A 21,936-nucleotide genomic window follows, 5' to 3' on the forward strand; every position below is an offset into this window, starting at 1 on the left:
TTTTCTACTTGTACTACAAACGCATCAAATGTATGAGACTTATAATTTTGCACGGAAGACGCGCGTTTCGTCTAAGTGAAAGTCATCAGAGGCACTCAAAATGGATACTCCAATTAACATTCTCATAGTTCCCCTCATGTACTTATAAAGATTTTTGTTCAAAATTCAATTATTCGCATAGGAATTCACGAACTATCGCTTTTATCTTATCCTGATAAATGTTCCAAATTATATTCCATATAATCTCGTTTTGAAAATTGAACTTTTTATCAAAATGGTCTGTATGAATACCAGTCATAAACGTTCATCAATTATCAGTAACAACTAAGTAGACCTTGACTTTGTTTTTGGTCCACATGTTACACCCCATTCCAGTTTGTCTGCAATAGTTTGACCCCACGAACTTGAGATAATTAACGAATATAAATATCGCCTCTTGAAATGCAACATTCAATATTCAAACTGCTGCCTAATATAACAAAATGTCTTTTGTATGTATGAAACTTTGTGTTCTGGCATTTGTAGCCACAGTTGGTAAGTAATTTTTCTTAATATTTGAATGCTTCTTAAATATTTTGGGGTGTACAATCGTTTACCGAGATACATTTAGTATAATGCGCCGAAACGCTTCATTCTAAAAATGTACACAGGGTCAACGCTTTTACAACCCTATGATATTACTAAAAGAAAAATTCAATACTTATAATTTAATATATTGCTAGGATGATGAAAACAAGATTTATTTTTATTTACAATGTACCTGTGCACTTTAATTTATTGCCGAATCTCGTGTCATGATGAATGTTACATTTCATTTCAAAATGAACGTTAGTTTTCAGACTGACACGAGAACGCTGACATCCAATCATAATAAAGTATTAGAATGAAGCAGCATACATACAATACATGTAATGTAATATTGAACTAATTTTTCAAGATTCAATCATATAATTAAATGCCTCTTCGTGTAGTTTTGATTTATGGACATTTACGGATTAAAGTATATTGCTGTCAAATCAATGCTCACCAATTTAACCAAATTGCAAATTAACATTTTTGATTCATAGAAGAGTCAAACACATTTCCAAATTACCAAAAAATTAGTAGAAAGTCAATTAATCGTAAAATCGATGAAATTTAGCAGCATTTTTTTTTTTTAGACTTCATGCCATCAAATTATCCCTTGCGATAACATTCAAAGCCTGCCAACAATCATAAATTTAAACCCGATACATACCATGCATACACTATTTTGATCTAAAAAGACAGACAAAATTCGTGCACTAAATGTTTAGGTCTGTTCGATTTAATGTGTATCCTGTATCTGAATGTGTTTATGTGTACCGGATCAGTTAACGAAAAGGTCTTTTTGCTGATTTCTACTTTGATAAAAATATCAATGCTAAACATCTGCAATACCCTTCCCCTTCAAAACTATAATTAAATGTTACACGAACATGACTTAAAATGAAATCGTTGCCTTGCAAACCAATTATAAATCAGCAAAAATTTTGAGCAATTTGTTTATACAATAGAACCAAAATCTTTACGAATAGCGATAGGTTATTTTTATTTTTTTACAATATTGTACGCGCATTTGGTCTACGAAGTTATTCGTACTACTGTGATGAGTTTATCTTTTTATCAATGTTTGAAGCAACATAAATCATATATCAACAGTTGGTTTACTGTGTAAAAGCGTTAGTCACAGCAAAGTTGTTATAAAAGGCTTCATATGTATGTATAAATAGCCAACGCACCATACAAATATTACTATAAAGCAAGAAAAAGTGAACATAGTAACAAATAAAAAGTACGAACGTTATATTTTGTGCAAAATCAAGCTTTTCCTAGCTTTGTTTTTGAATATTCATATTTTTGTGATGAAATAACTTTATCATAGATAACACGAACAGTTAAAGATGCAACGATTTATGCGTTTGAAACAGGTTTTCGTCGTGATGTAAATAAACTGAGAGTCGAATAAAATTTATAAATCAAAATATAACATGGATTATTCTTCTTTGACTTTGGATTTTGACTGCATTCCTTGAACGTGACAAATCTCTTTATATCATTTGTTTGTAAATATTAGACAGTTCTCAGCATTTATATTATGTATGAAAGGATAAACGAAAAATAATTCTAATTTCAGTATTTTGTGCATGTCCTAATAGTTGGAGACATTATGGAGACAAGTGTTTCTTTCTAAGCCGTGACAACGAGACATTTGCCGATTCACTGGTGAGTAAAATTAAAAAGAGCCGTGGAAGGTTAAACAAATACGTGTTCTTATTATAATTTTGGTATTTTTACTATGATTTATAATTACTCTTTTTGCATGTTTTGTATAAATCACTGTATGGAGTTTGTCTTATTCCCGATTTTAAATGAGTGTGAATTCCAATGACAGATAATGTGTGCATAGCAGAAGTCGATTACCGTTTAAACACATTTAGGCTCGACTCTTTTAAAGATATTGAAATTTAATTTATTTTCGCGACCTTTGCGAGTAGTGAAATTACATAAATATAAATCGTCGCGATAATTTATTTCCCTAATTTACTGCATTAAGTGAATTTGAAAATCGTCGCTAAATTAAATCGCCACAAAGTGGGCTAAAAAAGGGTTGGAACAAAGTATCCGCGAAAAAAAGTTGTTTTACAGTACTTGAATCCCTAAGGTATTTTTGTTTATCATTGAATTGTATCTTTCTCATTTGATACGTGCGTTTTGAACACTGTTCAACAACTGTTGCATCTCATTTCACATCACGTGATCTTGTATATGATATCAAAACCTTGAATAACAAGCGTTAGGGACTACAGTCTGAGAATAAGATCATCGAAATAATATTAGGAGCGGGATATATATAGAGATTAATACATGGCCTTTTCCATATCAGCCTGGGTATCATCCCGAGACCCCCATATCAGCCCGAGACGGAGTCGAAGTGCTGATATGGGTCGAGGGATGATACCCAGGTTGATATGGAAAAGGCCATGTATTAATCGCTTTGTCATATTCTTTCGACAATAGTTTTATGTAAATAAACCCATCATAGATACCATGACTAAATAAGGCAAATAAACAAATGCAATAACTAAAACAGTCAAAAACTTTATAAAGAAGTTAAATTATGAATCAAATATACTATTTATATATATACTGTCCAACAACAGCATCACTACCTCCATATAAATGTATCGTGACATTTCCTATAGAGGCATTTTGAAACATTGAACATTTGGAAGAGTTTTATGATCATTATTACTCCATGTTTGTTGTACTATAAAATTGTTCTTAATTGTCAATGGCATTTGTTAGTAAGTACTAAACTGGGGACAAAAGTTCCCCTAAATTTTGACGTCGTCATCAAAAAATATCTGACGTCACAATGGAAAAGAAAACAATCAATACCAGAAACACCGGAAGTTACTTGCACGAGAAGCACTGTTATGGGTTTTTGCACGAGACGCCCCTGATATGGGTTATCAGCCCGGGCTGATATGGGTTATCAGTCCGGGTGGAAAATTATGGCTTGTGTACTTCCGCTCATTGCACATATGCAAAAGCTATCATATCAATGCTAAGTATATGATAAATTTTATTAATGTATCATATTTCATCATGGTTATACTTTAGCAGTTGGTTATGTAGGAATGTCCTTTTGTTTCAAATGTGTAAGCATGGAAGAATATATGCTGTTTTTCAAGGGAAAGAAATGGCTGAAAATATGCTAAATTTGTCATTTGAATTAATGGTATCGTATCATATCAACATGCTGAAGAAGTGTTTGTTTGGAAATTTGAAAGAAAGATTTCTTTATCTTTTAACAGAAACTGTGTGAAGTGATTGGACGTCAATATGGAAGATCTGCATCATTAGCTACCGTTGATGATGCAAAAACACAACAGTTTCTTGCAAATTTAATGATCAAAATAAGTAAGGATACGTAGACGTTAGATTTATCATATATGATGGAGCGCAACTTTTCTTCTCTATCTTGCATTACCGTAATACAGTTTTGCCACTTCGTTTAAGGTGTTATCAAGCTTGGCTGTCTTAATTACTATCGATTTGTTATGTTATCCTATCATGGCAAATAACAAATGAGGAACTTAACATGACGATAAAAAAAACTGGTTTGAATTACGTTCACATAACAACAATGCATTACAAAACAGAGAGTGACATCACGTGTTCAAATCTCAATCGCTCATTTGTTTGAAAAGTAGGAAGTAGCATACTAAAACAGAAACACATGTTCCGGTAATCCTGGAAAACGATATATTACACTATAATTATCATATCACGTTGCTCAATTGTTGGTATGTATTTGATATAATAGTTTAGACCGTTGGTTATCCCGTTTGAATGGTTTTACACTAGTATGTGTTGGGGCCCTTTATGCCTTGCTTTTCAGTGTGAGCCAAGGATCCGTGTTAAAAACCGTACTTTGGCCTATGATGGTTTACTTTTACGAAGTGTAACTTGGATGGAGAGTTGTCCAATGGGCACTAATACCATATCTTCTATCATCAAAATACAAAAAAAAAAACAAATCGCAGCGTAACTTTAAAAATAAATAATCGATTGATGCAACTAACATGTTTTGTTTTATACCAGCAACATTTTTGTTTGTTTTATCAGATTCCATTGGAATGTACATAGGATTAAATGACCTTGTAACTGAAGGGGAATTTCACTGGATAGCAAGCGGCAAGCAGGCAACATACTTTAACTGGGGACCTACCCAGCCAAACAACAGAGGGGGAAACGAGAACTGTGTAGCTATGAGAGTTGATCCAGTTATAGGCTTCAATTATTCTTGGACAGATGGTCCTTGTACCGTACCAACTACCTACATCTGTGAAATGGTGTAAGTACTATTTCAAAGAAATCAATTTAAAAGCAATAATTTTAACACTGTGCTTTTCATCAGTTCAAAGTATGTTGTTTTCCCCTGTTTGTTTTAATTTGGTTCCAACTATCGAGTAATCAACTTTTGTTTATTTTTAACTTTATCTGTTCGGATATTTCGTTCCGAAAACTTTTAGATTTACAACAAAAGGCAACTAATGAATCTCGAAAATTCCACACATTTAAAAAAAGATTACTTTATATATACAAATGATTATTTTTAAAAATTTTCTTTATATATTTTAGAGCAGCAGATATTGGAAACCTACTTGGATAGCCGTAATTGTCAGGAATTTGTTCATATCATTTTACATTGCAGTTTATTTATTACATATATACACACCAACTTTGTTGTTGTTTTTATTTGATATTTAGTTTTTATGTTAATTGCTAGATATTGAGAGAGCCTCATTGTTACATTGAATGTAAACCAGGTTTATTCCACCATTTTTTTTTTTCATGTGAAAATGCATTACCAAGTCAGGAATATGACAATTGTTGTCCATTCGTTTTTTATGTGTTTTGTCATTTAATTTCGGCATGTGATGAGGGACTTTCAGTACCAGTACAAAACTGTAAACCATTGAAAATTATGTCTGTGCGCACGAAACATATTATCTAATAAGCTTTAACCGCTGCCCATTAATGATAAATGTTATGTAAGGTAAATCCGTAGATGGTTTAAGAGTTGAAAAGAGAGGTCAAAACTATATATTTTTGTATGATAAATTGTATCAGTCAGAAATGCTATCTATTCGATAACAATTTTAAGATTTAGGATGGATTAAGACTACAAAGACGTTACACGTGTTATATATGTAGCAATATATAAATACAACAAGTCTAAAGGGTAGAACATCACCATAAAATAACAATAAAATGAACAAATGTTACATATTACGTATAACGTATATCCTTCATCAGTATGAGCACGATGTAAAATAAATCAGATCAATATATTCTGATTATAAAGGTGGCACCTAACACTACAGGGAGATAACTCTGTAAAGTCAGTTAAACGTATTAATTAAGTTGTGTTGTAAAAAGAATATTAAGCTTCTCAATGATCAAAATTGGTGTTTGTCAAATTGCTATATAACCAGTGTAATTTTTCTGACAAAACGGTTGGTTAAAAAAAAATTATATTTCTATATTTTTGTTAAAGTGTCAAAGTAAATACTTTGACAAAATTTTATGAAAATTAAACGAGCCAAATTAATTTTAGTGAAAGTGTTGGGTACCACCTTAAACGACAGCAATCTTGATTTCTTTACAATATAAAACTAATATAGTTTTACCTGAACATCATATGTAGAGACACTAGTGAAATTTAAGGTAAATTTTATGGCCTTCTAAATAACGTTTCGATCCCTAACATCACTGACGATACATGTATTGTCGAAATCCGGAAGTGGTGTACAATTTTTTTGCACATTGTATTTGTGGTTTAACATCTTTGTCGCAAGTTTATGGTTTTCTGATTAGTATTAAATTAATATTTAGATCCAATTTGTTACATCTTGTGAGCAATTTATTTGGCAATCGCCAATGGCAGTCAGTAGGGTTTAAAAACATCAGTTGTTCGACTTGTTAGTCAAATGCGTTTTGTTTAAATATATCTTTTCACCTTTTTGGTCTTTTGGAAAATGTTGTTTGTGCTGTATTTAGTCCCTTCAATAACGAAATTTGTTTTACATGCACAGTAATCAAAATTGCGGGCTTTATCCAACGCATTCATAGGTTTGAACGTAGTTCACAATTTAGACTTGTTTACATATTGTCGTTTGGGCTTGTATCATATTTTCCTTCCAGTTTATATTATCTATTCATCCTATTTTGTTTCTTTTAATTCAAGTATTTATCCTTTTAAAATTGATTTAAATTATATGGCCTTCCAAATACCGTTTCTATCCCTAACATCACTGAAGAGACATGTATTGTCGAAATCTGGATCTGGTGTACACATGTTTTGCTTTCATGTTTGTGGTATAACATCTTTGCCGCAAACTTATGGTTTTCTGTTTAGTATTAAATTCATATTAAGATCCATTTTGTTACATCTTGTGATCATCCTTTTTATTTCAAATGGCTAATGGCAGTCAGCAGGGCTTATGAACATCAGTTGTTCGACCTGTTTATAGTAAAATGCGTTTTGTTAAAATATACTTTTTCACTTTTTTGGTCTTTTGGAAAAATTGTATGTTGTCTGTGCTGTATTTAGACCATTCTACAACGAAATTTGTTTTACATGCATTTGGTTCTGGAGCTGGCATGTCAGTTAACTGCTAGTAGTCTGTTGTTATTTGTGTATTATTGTCATTTTATTTATTTTCTTTTGTTACATCTTCTGACATCGGACTCGGACATCTCTTAAACTGAATTTTAATGTGCGTATTGTTTTTCTACATTGGCTAGAGGTATAGGGGAGGGTTGAAATCTCATAAACAGGTTTAAACCCACCACAATTTTGCGCCTGTCCCAAGTCAGGAGCTTCTGACCTTTATTAGTCTTGTGTGATTTTTAATTTTAGTTTCTTGCGTATAATTTGGAGTTTAGTACGACGTCCGTAATCACTGTACTAGTATACATGTACATATTTTTAAGGGGCCAACTGAAGGACGCCTACGGGTGCGGGAGTTTCTCGCTACATTGAAGACCCATTGGTGGCCTTAGGCTGTTGTCTGTTCTATGGTCGGGTTGTTGTCGCTTTGACACATTCCCCAAGTTCTTTCTCAATTTTATCATTCATTTTAGCATCATAGTAGTTACATATCTTGAGATCCATGTAATCAAGTATGTGTGAGAAGTTATATAAACATATTGATAGTTAATGCTTTGTGTCATAATAATTAATGTGCTCAGTCATCATTGTAAATGTTTCTTCCACTGGTAGTATTGATAACAGCAATAATGACGCTGCGTTCAATTTCAACAGGGTTTTATGTACTTATTCTAGCATGTTGTTTGTTTTTGAATGTCATATATGAAAACATATTTATGTACGATATGTGCAAAACGAAGGCTCACACAACAAAACACAATTATTTTAAAACAATAGTTACGGCCTTGCTGGTGATTATTAATTTAAGGTTATTCAGTATTGTAATACCTTATTTTTTTCATTTAAATCATTCCTCGACGAAAATTTGATATGAAACATCATGCCGAAAAAAAAATTGACGAGGAAATAACAACAGCTCACAAAACTCTGCAGAAAAAAGAAAAATGAATAAACTTATCATAAATATCATGATTGGAATTGTATATGTGTTCCAGACGCGCGTCTTCTTTTACTAAGACTCATCAGTGACGCTCGAATAAAAATGTTGCAAAAAAGCCAAATAAAGTACGAAGTTGTAAAGCATCGAGGACCCATATTTCTAAACTATTTGCCAAATATAGCTAAGGTAATCTATTCCTGGGGTAGAAAAGACTGCGTATTTCAAAAATTCAACAAAGTTTCATAAACTAATAAAAACCATACAACAAACCGGGTTTATCCGTATGCAATCAGGTATCAGACGCATTTACTATTTTCCTACGTTGTGAAAGTCATATATTCAGCTAACGTTATTGTGTTGTAAAATAGAAGCACACAATCGGCTAATTCTTTGCTTTAAAATGCAAATGTGTATGTAAGATGATTTATGTGTTAGTGATTTGCTGTATAATTTTTAAAAGAAAAGTTTCGATTGATGTTATTTTCTTTTTTTTTTTTAATTCAATTGTTCTACTCTGTCATATATCAGGGGAAATATATGTAACTCTTAAGGTCAAGTAACAGTAAATGAACGCCGTCTAGCGGATTCCGCGAAATATTGCGACGTTTTGTACGAATTACGTCCCTTTGACCAGATTTTGCAATGTTAAAATTTCAACCGTCAAATCTGACGGAAAGTATGTATCTTCTAGGAGAATGAACTTGTTTGCTTAAATTGAAGAAATGCTACAGGATTTTGAAAATGAATATGAAAACAGTCATGGAGACGACCTTCCAAACGAAAATCAGGTGTTTGAGTTTGGATATCTGCCGACCAGTTAAAACAAGTGTGAAAACTGTTGATCACTGTTGCTCACCAATATTTCTACATAATTGTGATGAGGAAAAACAGTGCGGTCTCGACAGTATATTGAACTCTGACACAAAATAGTACTTTTGATGTCATTGTTTACTTAAACTAACCAACAAATATGCAGAAATGAAACTTCTGGTGAAAGAGAAATATATTTAGACCATTTTGAGTCAAAATTCACTTGTCTATATGAGTTTGCGTTAAAAATTCAGGATTAATGCGCTACATAGTACACTTACTTAAGATTTCAAGAAAACAGGGATTTATTTTGGTAGTACCTGTGTTTTCAAGATCAGAAATTTCAAGACTTTAAACATTGGTTGAAAATTGTCATGTAGAAAGGTGATACAATTCAGGATATACCTGGTTTCCTTGAAGTTAAACAGATAGGGATTTTTAATTGGTGGTCGGACACCTTTATTTTCGTTTTTCTCCCAAAATAACACAAACTGAATAATCATAAGAAAAGATGACAAATGCGACTATACCTATATAGAACACAGAGGCATGATGATTAATTCATAGTATAAGAAAGAGAAGCAACACACAAAATTAGGTCTTCTCGTTTATTAGTATAGATACTCTAACTTTTCTTTTACAGTACTTTGTATATCCCCATCCCTGTTTCACTTGAATTAGTGTCAGCTTATTCGAATATGAGCATGTTTTCTGGCACGTTTGAAATAAATGTAATTCATCTAATGTTTGAATGTAAATTTACACAAACATGTAATTATAAACATTTAGCATGTTTTAAAAACAGGAAGAAATGTTTATAAGTGCAACACACGGTATTTTTGGACAAGAAATCAATTTTCTTACACTTTTAAAATTCAAATGAGGTAAAACAAGAAATCAATCTGGTTGACGCAACAATGACAATCTGTTACACAGAATAATAGTGGTGCATTTCTTTCCAGTGGGTCTCAATCAACACTGATTTACAGAAATCTTGGTAAGAATTTAGTCTTAGATGCTTGATTTTTTTATTAGTTGTTATTGGCTTTAAACAAACTGTCAGTAACTGCGTGTAGTGACGAATACAGAGGGGGCATGAGGGCGTACGCCCCCCTTTTTGCTTGGACTTAGACTAGACTTCGTAAACTTTGCCATTTCCCGTGTATTAATTTTTATGAGGCAATTCTTTTCATATACAGATTTTTTTTCGCCAGTATTTACTGATTATTTCAAAAGTAAAACTACAAAATACTGAACTCCGAGGAAAGTTCAAAACGGAAAGTCCCTAATCAAATGGCAAATTCAAATGATAAAACACATCAAACGAATGGACAACAACTGTCATATTCCTGACTTGGTACAGGCATTTTCAAATGTAGAAAATGATGGATTGAACCTGGTTTTATAGCGCTAAACCTCTCACTTATATGGCAGTCGCATCACAGTAGAGTGATTCGGTATGGTTGAGTTGACCAGTTCGTCGAAAAAACGTCACTCAGTCATTTTAAAATTCAAATTACAGGAACACATTTGCGATTCTGAGCATGAAAAATCATGACACCTTCAAAGCGACAAAGGAGTGAGCAAGAATGTATTGACTTCTATTTCACAATTCAACCCAAAAAAGTTATACTCTATTATAATCTCATGAAAAAAGTTCCACATTAATATTATTTACCTACGAAATTATGTTTAACCCCAAACGTCCGCGCCTATCTTAAAATAACATAGCTGAATAATTATAGATTAAAGTGCAAGGTTCGAGCCATTGTTTGAGGAGGCAGTCTGAGATCTGAGAGTCTGGCCGTATTTAGATTGAAAACAATAATCTTGTCCACTTTTTGGCTAATAGAAACGAAAATTTCAAACAGAATAATATAGCATTAAATGAACATAATGAATAAAAAACGGGCGTATTTTTTTCGGGACGGGGGTTTGCATGAACTGATATATCGAATACTTTTATCAAGATCAGACTGCAACCTGCTTGCTGGTGTGGCCTTTATGTCTTTATTTGTCGACCGTCATTCATAAATTCGTTGTCATTTCAGACTCATTCGTAGCCTTTGGTTAATTTTCAATTGTGTTGGGTAAAACATATCAACCAAACATTTGTATAAAAATTGCTTGTTTGTCTTTTTTAACTCGTGTAGCTCGTATTGTAAAATTCATCGAATAGCGCGGCTTGTATCTTGTTTACAACAAGAAATCTGTGAGTTTATGCTAACTTAACATACAACAAGCGAGAATTTTCCATGTCTATTTTTTACTGACAAGTCCCACATTAAATATATCAGTTCATAGCTTTTGACCCATACTATAATTTTATGATAGACAATTTATGGGGAGAATACAACATCAAAAATGTCCAACTCTTACACTTAACAGCAATTATTAAATATGCATGCCCCACGTCAAGAACCGTTTAAAAAGTGCATTTTACACTTATTTTATGTTTTTTAGCCAAAAAAAGGTCCCAAAATTTGTTCGCCTCGCTCCGCTCGGCGAATTTTAAAAAAATTCGCCCCACTTTGCAAAATCCTGGTTCCGCCACTGTATTCTATATGTAGTATGTCAAAACTGTCCATACATAAACCCTATATTCACTGGGAAAAGACATCGTGTAGCAGGAAATAAGCAGAATGGGGTGCAAGTTTGGGACATTAATACTAAACTTAGTCTTGTACGGTAAGACTAGATGTCCTCTATTTTGAAAATAATCACACCATTCGGAACAATTAAAAATATTTTCAAAGTAGCGAAAGGGAAATGAACCACATGAATTAATACTGGTCATAAATTCTCCGCTGCTGTCAGTCAGTCATATAGATGACACTAAACTATAATGCATTTAAATTTTTAACCTTCTTTACGGTCGGAACAATAATTTAATATTCATACAACATTTTTTAGACTATAACAAATGAAAAATAAACAAAAATGATGTTTCACGATCATTAATTCATCGCTACATTTTGTTTTCTGACGTGTTTGGTTTTTTTTTCTAATGGTGTTTTCTTTCACGTCCGCAATTTTGTTGAAAGTTTCGATGTTAAAAATAGAACACAAATCTTTTTAATAGATACATGTATAAATAGTTTATGGTTTAAAGAGTTATACATGGAATATTATCCTAATAAAAGAACGTTCAGTGGATCCTTAAACGAATTTTCTTACTAGTATTGATTCATATGGTTGTCTCCTCAAAGGAAATTTTTCTATATATATATATATATATGGGTAAAAATTAACCGAATAAAAAATAAAAATGTACCCTGAAAGTAGCATCTGAAATACAGAATAGAACTGTTCTCAATTCTATTTCACCCATAAAACTTGAAGGTCGAGAACGAGATTATATCGATCATCTCTTTATCATACTTCTACTATATACCTCCTAAACAAATAGGAGGGGTCCTGATTCCGAAATCCCGGACTTTAAAAAATGAAATCCAGAGGTCCCGAATTTAAAGTTATTTAAAATAAATCCCGCCATCCCGAAATTTGAAAAAAGAATTCCCGGATCCCGAAAAGATTAATTCCGAAATCACATATTTAAAAATACCCGATCCCGGAGTTCCGATCCCGGTGGGGGGGGGGGGGTGTGGAATATTTTGGTAGGCATATTAAACATTAATATGTACATCTGTTTTTAAGTTATATCTCAATCTCCGTATGTTTGTTTTCCTTGTAAATGTTTTACACGATGTATCTTTTGGAAAATACACCGTGCTTCAAAGACTGTGCAATGTCTTGAGAGAAAGCGAAAATCAGAGAGAGAGAAGGACATTAATGTATTGTCACATATAATAAGATCTCAAAGGGAGTTGCAGAATAACGGATACTGGCGAATGTAAAAATTGAACAAAAAAGTTTGCAAAATTATAAAGAATAACAAAGAAATTAAAATAAAAATTTAATACAACAGTGTAGACACAGACAAGAACCATGTACAGAATTAAGAAATCATTTAATGATAGAAGAATTTTACAAAATTGTTTATGGAGGATTTTACAGAATAAGCGTTATATTTAAAGATAAAGAATATTGAGGTCCACACGTCATATGAACCCCTAAAAACTCGTTGGATTATCTCGTTGTGGCTGGTCAGTAATAAATAAATAAAAAAAGGTCACTGGTCAATTCAAAGGTCGTAAGTGATGCAATATATTCTTATTTTCCTGTTCCCCTTGTGTAACTTCCAGTTTTATTGAAGTTTATATCGATCAATGCCTTAGTTTAATTTAGTTTCCTGTTATTACTACCCCCCTTTTTTGTCGCATGTTGTGTATCACGTACTGATTCTATATATACTTCGAGCATACACATGTACACTTATGGAAAAATAACTATTTATTAAACTTTTTAAAACGTTTTTGTAGACTTGTATACAATAAATTTTATGCAGATCAAAATAAAATATTTACAAAGATGTCAGTTTGCTGCGTGTTTTAATTGTTAACTTGCAGATGTATAAATAACCGCACGACACTCTCCCAATTGATACGATATTCCCGTGCTTGCATTTCCTATCATGATTTTCTTGATAGAGGTTTGCTGCTCACAAGGAAGCTATTAAACCAAGAGTTCCAAATGGTGAAGTTGAAATCATCCCTTCGTAAATTTTACAGACGCCATCACGAGTTGGTTGACCGTTATGGAATAACCGTTTCACAAATGATATCGGATATGTTCCTTACGTCGTAACTACAATCCCCTTCCCTTTCATGAATATGACCTACCGAATTAGACTATTTACCGGATTTGTAATCACTTAAGCAACACGACGGGTGCCACATGTGGAGCAGGATCTGCTTACCCTTCCGGAGCACCTGAGATCACCCCTAGTTTTTGGTGGGGTTCGTGTTGTTTATTCTTTAGTTTTCTATGTTGTGTCGTGTGTACTATTGTTTTTCTGTTTGTCTTTTTTATTTTTAGCTATGGCGTTGTCAGTTTGTTTTAGATTTATGAGTTTGACTGTCCCTTTGGTATCTTTCGTCCCCCTTTCAATAATTTGTAGAATCGTTGATATAATGTTTGTTTAAATATGCGATGTTAAGCAGTAGTATATGGACAGAGCTCGATCTGTCGTGATATAGTACCAAAAAAACGAGCTATAACATTTTCCGCTGCTAAAGTAACCGTTGTTTTCATATATCGGATCGGAGAAAAATGCAAACAGATGATCTACACGATAGTCTAAGAGATTTACGAATTGGTTACCCAAAAAAGTGACAAAATTCAACAATCTCCCATTAGAGCAAATATTAATAAAGATCACAACCCTGACCACATGCACACCTTCAATATATGTACAAACAGACAACAAAGTGAAAACTGTAGATGTTATGCGGATTAACTATAATAGGGAAGGACGGCCGACAGAAGGACAGGGGTAACATCCCCCTCCCCCCCAACTTTCAGTTGCGGGGGCATAACAAATTATAGTTTCAATTACATCTTTTATTGCGTCAACTTGTAGATTGTAGACAGTAAACCTGATGATTTCTATTTTTATGTTTTTACTATTTTTGCGTTCATGTACTTACACTGTATTTTTGTTTGAACTAGTAATTGTTTTAGACATGTGTATTGATAATGAACATACATGTATCATATTTTTTATAACGTATAATTTCTTTTTAAAATGTCCCATAAAAGAGGGTCTGATTGAGGTTAACAGAATACAGAATAATGGGCAAAAAATTGAGAATAAACGGCAAAAAAAAGAAAAAAAAAGAAAAAGAGCATAATGGGGTGCCTAAATATAAAGAATAAAGAATATCGGAAATACAAAATAAAAATTAATGATAATTATCCAGATAAAAAGAAACTATCAATACGAAACACATATTAATCGTGCATAATCAACACGAAGAACGTTGGAAATAATTAGCATGATAACTTGACGTTATGTAATAAAAATAACGACGTCACGAATTTTGATGGGTTTTTTGCCAAAATGTTGAGTTTGCGTTGCTTCTACAGGGAAAACGAAGTCGATGACCATATTTGTTTTTAACATCATCTAATTCGTAAGACAAAGAGGAAGAAAATGTTAATTTAAAAAAAAATTCAATGGAGCGGTTTACGTGATTTATACCGGACACAGAAAATTGTAGAAGAAAAATACAGATTCCCCCTATATATTCAATGTAATTTAGTACCCTCTCGGACCATTTTAAAAATGATTTTTTTCTCGAAAACGAAGTCGGTGACATATGCTTTTTTTTACATTTTCTGATGTATATTTTCAATATCTTATCGAGTTCTAAATTAAAAAAAAATCTATGGACTATTTCATTGACTGATCCTTGACCTTAAAGTAAAATGTGTATAAAAGAGGAACGAAAGATACCAAAGGGACAGTCAAACTCATAAATCTAAAAAAATTGACAACGTCATGGCTAAAAATGAAAAAGACAAACAAACAACAGCACACATGACACAACATAGAAAACTAAAGAATAAACAACACGAACCCCAAATTAGAACTTTGGTTTTACACTAGTTATTTTGCGGCCCTTTATAGCTTGTTGTTCGGTGTGAGCCAAAGCTCCGTGTTGAAGGCCGTCCATTGACCTATAATGGTTTACTTTTATCAACTGTAATTTGGATGGAGAGTTGTCTCATTGGCACTCACGCCACATCTTCCTATATCTATATCAAGGAAAGTAGTAGCAAGTTCACAAGTTACACATTATGGTTTTTTTTATTTGCATTTTCTAAAAAAAAAGCATTTTATATAACCTTTCTTCTCCTATGTAACTCAAAATTTGATTTCTGAAGGCTTTGTATGGCTAGAGGAAATTCTCTCTGCGACAATGGATCATACCTTACATCATTTTGACCCCTGGTTGCAACTGAAATATATGAGTATTGTTTAAAGCTTATTCTGGAAATATGTTTCGTTTGCACATACTAAGTTGTCAAGTGATTACAATTTTCTACTTGTACTACAAACGCATCAAATGTATGAGGCTTATAAGTTTGGACGGAAGACGCGCGTTCCGTCGAGGTGAAAGTCATCAGAGGCACTCATAATGGATATTCCGATTAACATTCTCATAGTTCACCTCATGTACTGATGCATATTCTTATTCAAATTTCAATAATTAATCACATAGGAAATCACGATCTATCGCTTATATCCTTATCCTGATAAATGTTCCAAATTATATTCCAAATAATCTTGTCCTGAAATTTGACCTTTTTATCAAAATGGTCTGTATGAATACCAGTCATAAAAGTTGGTCCATTATCAGTAATAACTAGGTAGACCTTGACTTTGTGTTTGGCCCAAATGTTACACCCCATTCCAGTTTGTATGTAATTGTTTGACATCACGAACTGGAGATAATTAACGAATATAAATATCGCCTCTGGAAATGCAACATTCAATATTCAAACTGCTGCCTAATATAACAGAATGTCTTTTGTTTGTATGAAAATTTGTGTTCTGGCATTTGTAGCCACAGTTGGTAAGTCCTTTTTCTTGATATTTAAATGCTTTTTAAATATTTTGGGGTGTACAAGCGTTTACCGATGTACATTTAGTATAAAGCGCCGAAATGCTTCATTCTAAAAATGTACACAGGGTCATCGTTTTTATAACTCTATGAAATTACTAAAAGAAGAATTCAATACTTATAATTTAATATTTTGCTAGGATGATGAAAACAAGATTGAAAATAAGTTTTTCTTTTATTTACCAGTGCACTTTATTGCCGAAGCTCGTGTCATGATGAATGTTACATTTCAAAATGAACGTTAGTTTCAGACTGACGACGCGTGCATGCGGTTAGCCAATCAAAATAAAGTATTAGAATGAAGCATACATACTATGCATGTAATGTAATATTGAACTAATTCTTCAAGAGTCAATCTTTTCTATATAATTAAATGCCTCTTCGTGTAGTTTACCCTTCCGGAGCACCTGAGATCACCCCTAGTTTTTGGTGGGGTTCGTGTTGTTTATTCTTTAGTTTTCTATGTTGTGTCATGTGTACTATTGTTTTTCTGTTGTCTTTTTCATTTTTAGCCATGGCGTTGTCATCAGTTTGTTTTAGATTTATGAGTTTGACTGTCCCTTTGGTATCTTTCGTCCCTCTTTGATTTATGGACATAAGGATTAAAGTAAATGTTAAGATAAGCATAGCTGTCAAATCCATGCCATCAAATTATCCCTTGCGATAACATTCAAAGCCTGCTAACAATCATATAACCCGATACATACCATGCATACATTATTTTGATTTAAATAGACAGACAAACTCATCAACTAGAATGTTTAGGTCTGTTCGATTTAATGTTTAACTTGTAAATGAATGTATTTATGTGTACCGGATCAGTTAACGAAAAGATCTTTTTGCTGATTTCGACTTTGATAAACATATAAATGCTGAACACTTGCAATACCCTTCCCCACCAAATACTATAATTAAATGTTGCACGAACATAACCCAAAATGATATTGCTGCCTTGCAAACCAATTAAAAATCAGCGAAAATTTTGAGCAATTTGTTTATAAAATTGAACCAAAATGATTACGAATAGCGATAGATTATTTTTAATTTTTACCATATTGTACGCTCATTTGGCATACGAAGTAATTATCGTACTACTGTGATAAGTTTATCAATGTTTGAGGCAACATAAATCATATATCAACTGTTAGTTTACTGTGTAAAAGCGTTAGTCACAGCAAAGTTTTTATAAAAGCCTTCATATGTATGTATAAATGGCCAACGTTTTTGCACCATACAAAAACAACCGAAAAGAAAGAATAAGAGAACATAGTAACAAAAAAAAGTACGAACGTTATATTATTTGCGAAATCAGGCTTTTCCTAGCTTTGTTTTTACAATATTTTTGTGATGAAAAAAGTAACTTTATTATAGATAGCTCGAACAGTTATAGATGCGACGATTTATTGGGATAAAGAACACCATGTGTTTTTAGTCCGATTACCAAATACTGGAATCCGTTTGAAACAGGTTTTCATCGTGGTGCAAATAAACTGAGCGTCGAATAAAATGTAACATGTATTATTCTTCTGTTCCTTGAATGTGACAAATCTCTTTATATTATTTGTTTGTAAATATTAGACAGTTCTCAGCATTTTAATTCTGTATGAAAGGATATACAAAAACTAATTTTGATTTCAGTATTTTGTGCATGTCCTACTAGTTGGAGTCATTATGGAGACAAGTGTTTCTTTCTAAGCCGTGACAACGAGACATTTGCCGATTCACTGGTGAGTAAAAATGAAATCAGCAGAGGAAGGATAGAAAATTAAGTGTTCTTATTATAATTTTGGTCTTTTACTATGATTTATAATTACTCTTTTTGCATGTTTTGTATAAATCGCAGTATGGAGTTTGTCTTATTCCCGATTTTGGATGAGTATGAATTCCAATGACAGATAATGAGCGGAAGCAGAAGTCGATTACTTTTTAAACACACCTAGGCTCGACTCTTTTAAAGTTACTGAAAACCAATTAGTTTTCGCGAGCGATTTAATTTCGCGACCTTTGCGACTAGTTAAATTACGCGAATATAAATCGTCGCGATAATTTATTTCCTAATCTTACTGCATTTAGTGAATTTAAAAATCGCTATAAAAATAAAATGAAATCAACACGAAGTGGGCTTAAAAGGGCCAGAACAAATTATCTGCGAAAAGAAGTTGGTGTACAGTATTTGAATCCCTCAAGTTTTTTTGTTTATCATTGAATTGTATCTTTCTCATCGGATACATGCGTTTTGAACACCGGTCAACAACTGTTGCATCTTATTTCACATCACGTGATCTTATATATGATATCAATAACTTTGAATAACAAGCTTAAGGGACTACAGTCTTAGAATAAGACCATCGAAATAATATTAGGAGCGGGATACATTTTCTTAATGTAGCATATTTCATCATGGTTATACCTAAGCAGTCAGTTAAGTAGGAATGTACTTTTGTTTGAAATGTGTAAGCATGGAAGAACTTATGCTGTTTTTTAAGGGAGAGAAATGACTGAAAATATGTTAACTTTGTCATTTAAATTAATGGTATCATATATAATTATACCAGCATGCTGAATAAATGTTTGTTTTGAAATTTGAAAGTAATATTTCTTTATCTTTTAACAGAAACTGTGTGAAGTAATTGGACGTCAATATGGAAGATCTGCATCATTAGCTACCGTTGATGATGCAAAAACACAACAGTTTCTTGCAAATTTAATGATCAAAATAAGTAAGGATACGTAGACGTTAGATTTAACATATATGATGGAGCGCAACTTTTCTTCTCTATCTTGCATTACCTTAATACAATTTTGCCACTTCGTTTAAGGTGTTATCAAGCTTGGCTGTCTTAATTACTATCGATTTGTTATGTTATCCTATCATGGCAAATAACAAATGAGAAACTTAACATGACGATAAAAAAACTGGTTTGAATTACGTTCATATAACAACAATGCATTACAAAACAGAGAGTGACCTAACGTGTTCAAATCCCAAACGCTCATTTGTTACAGTAGGAAGTAGCATACTTAAACGGAAACACATGTTCCGGTAAGCCTGGAAAACGATACTATCGTATATATCACATTATAAATATTATACTATCTTGCTTAATTGTTGGTATGTATTTGATATAATGGTTTAGACCGTTGGTTATTCCGTTTGAATGGTTTTACACTAGTATTTGTTGGGGCCCTTTATGCCTTGGTTTTCAGTGTGAGCCAAGGATCCGTGTTAAAGACCGTACTTTGGCCTATGATGGTTTACTTTTACGAAGTGTAACTTGGATGGAAAGTTGTCCAATGGGCACTAATACCATATCTTCTATCATCAAAATACAAAAAAAACAAATCGCAGCGTAACTTTAAAAATAAGTAATCGATTGATGCAACTAACATGTTTTGTTTTATACCAGCAACATTTTTGTTTGTTTTATCAGATTCCATTGGAATGTACATAGGATTAAATGACCTTGTAACTGAAGGGGAATTTCACTGGATAGCAAACGGCAAGCAGGCAACATACTTTAACTGGGGACCTACCCAGCCAAACAACAGAGGGGGGAACGAGAACTGTGTAGCTATGAGAGTTGATCCAGTTATAGGCTTCAATTATTCTTGGACAGATGGTCCTTGTACAGTACCAACTACCTACATCTGTGAAATGGTGTAAGTACTATTTCAAAGAAATCAATTTAAAAGCAATAATTTTAACACTGTGCTTTTCATAAGTTCAAAGTATGTTGTTTTTCCACTGTTTGTTTTAATTTGGTTCCAACTATCGAGTAATCAACAAAATTATATTTATTTTTAACTTTGAAAAAAAAAGCCTCTATTTCCAGATTTTATCTGTTCGGATATTTTGTTCCGAAAACTTTTAGATTTATAACAAAAGGCAACTAATGAATCTCGAAAATTCCACACATTTAAAAAAAAAGATTACTTTATATATACAACTGATTATTTTTAAAATTTTTCTTTATATATTTTAGAGCAGCAGATATTGGAAACCTACTTGGATAGCCGTAATTGTCAGGCATTTTGTTCATATCATTTTACATTACAGTTTATTTATTACATATATACACACCAACTTTGTTGTTGTTTTTATTTGATATTTAGTTTTTTTATGTTAATTGCTAGATATTGAGAGAGCCTCATCGTTACATTGAATGTAAACCAGGTTTATTCCACCATTTTTTTCATGTGAAAATGCATTACCAAGTAAGGAATATGACAATTGTTGTCCATTCGTTTTTTATGTGTTTTGTCATTTGATTTCGGCATGTGATTAGGGACTTTCAGTACCAGTACAAAACTGTAAACCATTGAAAATTATGTCTGTGCGCACGAAACATATTATCTAATAAGCTTTAACCGCTGCCCATTAATGATAAATGTTATGTAAGGAAAATCCGTAGATGGTTTAAGAGTTGAAAAGAGAGGTCAAAACTATATATTTTTGTATGATAAATTGTCTCAGTCAGAAATGCTATCTATTCGATAACAATTTTAAGATTTGGGATGGATTAAGACTACAAAGACGTTACACGTGTTATATATGTAGCAATATATAAATACAACAAGTCTAAAGGGTAGAACATCACCATAAAATAACAATAAAATGAACAAATGTTACATATTACGTATAACGTATATCCTTCATCAGTATGAGCACGATGTAAAATAAATCAGATCAATCTATTCTGATTATTAAGGTGGTACCTAACACAACAGGGAGATAACTCTGGAAAGTGAGTTAAACGTTTTAATTACGTTGTGTTGTAAAAAAAATATTAAGCTTCTCAATGATCAAAATTGGTGTTTGTCAAATTGCTATATAACCAGTGTAATTTTTCTGACAAAACGGTTGGTTCAAAAAATTTTATATTTCTATATTTTTGTTAAAGTGTCAAAGTTAATACTTTGACAAAATTTTAAGAAAATTTAACGAGCCAAATTAATTTTAGTGAAAGTGTTGGGTACCACCTTAAACGACAGCAATCTTGATTTCCTTACAATATAAAACTAAAATAGTTTTACCTGAACATCATATGTAGAGACACTAGTGAAATTTAAGGTAAATTTTATGGCCTTCTAAATAACGTTTCTATCCCTAACATCACTGACGATACATGTATTGTCGAAATCCGGAACTGGTGTACAATTTTTTTGCACATTATATTTGTGGTTTAACATCTTTGTCGCAAGTTTATGGTTTTCTGATTAGTATTAAATTGATATTTAGATCCATTTTGTTACATCTTGTGATCAATTGATTTGGCAATCGCCAATGGCAGTCAGTAGGGTTTAAAAACATCAGTTGTTCGACTTGTTAGTAAAATGCGTTTTGTTTAAATATATTTTTTCACCTTTTTGGTCTTTTGGAAAATGTTGTTTGTGATGTATTTAGTCCCTTCAATAACGAAATTTGTTTTACATGCACAGTAATAAAAATTGCG

The 21,936-nt window shown here is 32.5% G+C and overlaps 2 protein-coding genes across 2 annotated transcripts; both read left to right on the top strand.

The window, feature by feature from the left end:
• Positions 1-444: 444 nt before the first annotated feature.
• On the top strand, positions 445-5,269 carry LOC139488910 (perlucin-like protein). The gene is made up of 5 exons (XM_071274877.1): positions 445-534; positions 2,156-2,244; positions 3,840-3,945; positions 4,654-4,882; positions 5,170-5,269. The coding sequence occupies exons 1-5, from the start codon at positions 483-485 to the stop codon at positions 5,198-5,200; spliced, it is 507 nt and encodes a 168-aa protein (XP_071130978.1). The 5' UTR covers positions 445-482; the 3' UTR covers positions 5,201-5,269.
• Positions 5,270-16,340: 11,071 nt separating this feature from the next.
• On the top strand, positions 16,341-20,567 carry LOC139488904 (perlucin-like protein). Its single transcript, XM_071274871.1, has 5 exons — positions 16,341-16,435; positions 18,122-18,210; positions 19,098-19,203; positions 19,915-20,143; positions 20,467-20,567. The coding sequence occupies exons 1-5, from the start codon at positions 16,384-16,386 to the stop codon at positions 20,495-20,497; spliced, it is 507 nt and encodes a 168-aa protein (XP_071130972.1). The 5' UTR covers positions 16,341-16,383; the 3' UTR covers positions 20,498-20,567.
• The last annotated feature ends 1,369 nt before the right edge of the window (positions 20,568-21,936 follow it).

The sequence above is a fragment of the Mytilus edulis genome, chromosome 9 (assembly GCF_963676685.1).
Source record: "Mytilus edulis chromosome 9, xbMytEdul2.2, whole genome shotgun sequence".
In the NCBI taxonomy this organism is placed as follows: Eukaryota; Metazoa; Mollusca; class Bivalvia; order Mytilida; family Mytilidae; genus Mytilus; species Mytilus edulis.

Bases quoted from the DNA above. Each gene is read 5' to 3' on its own strand.
- LOC139488910 (XM_071274877.1), top strand. From the start codon at position 483: ATGTCTTTTGTATGTATGAAACTTTGTGTTCTGGCATTTGTAGCCACA. The intron at 2,245-3,839 runs GTGAGTAAAATT...ATCTTTTAACAG, and splicing joins AGACATTTGCCGATTCACTG to AAACTGTGTGAAGTGATTGG. The intron at 4,883-5,169 runs GTAAGTACTATT...TATATATTTTAG, and splicing joins ACCTACATCTGTGAAATGGT to AGCAGCAGATATTGGAAACC.
- LOC139488904 (XM_071274871.1), top strand. From the start codon at position 16,384: ATGTCTTTTGTTTGTATGAAAATTTGTGTTCTGGCATTTGTAGCCACA. The intron at 19,204-19,914 runs GTAAGGATACGT...TTGTTTTATCAG, and splicing joins AAATTTAATGATCAAAATAA to ATTCCATTGGAATGTACATA. The intron at 20,144-20,466 runs GTAAGTACTATT...TATATATTTTAG, and splicing joins ACCTACATCTGTGAAATGGT to AGCAGCAGATATTGGAAACC.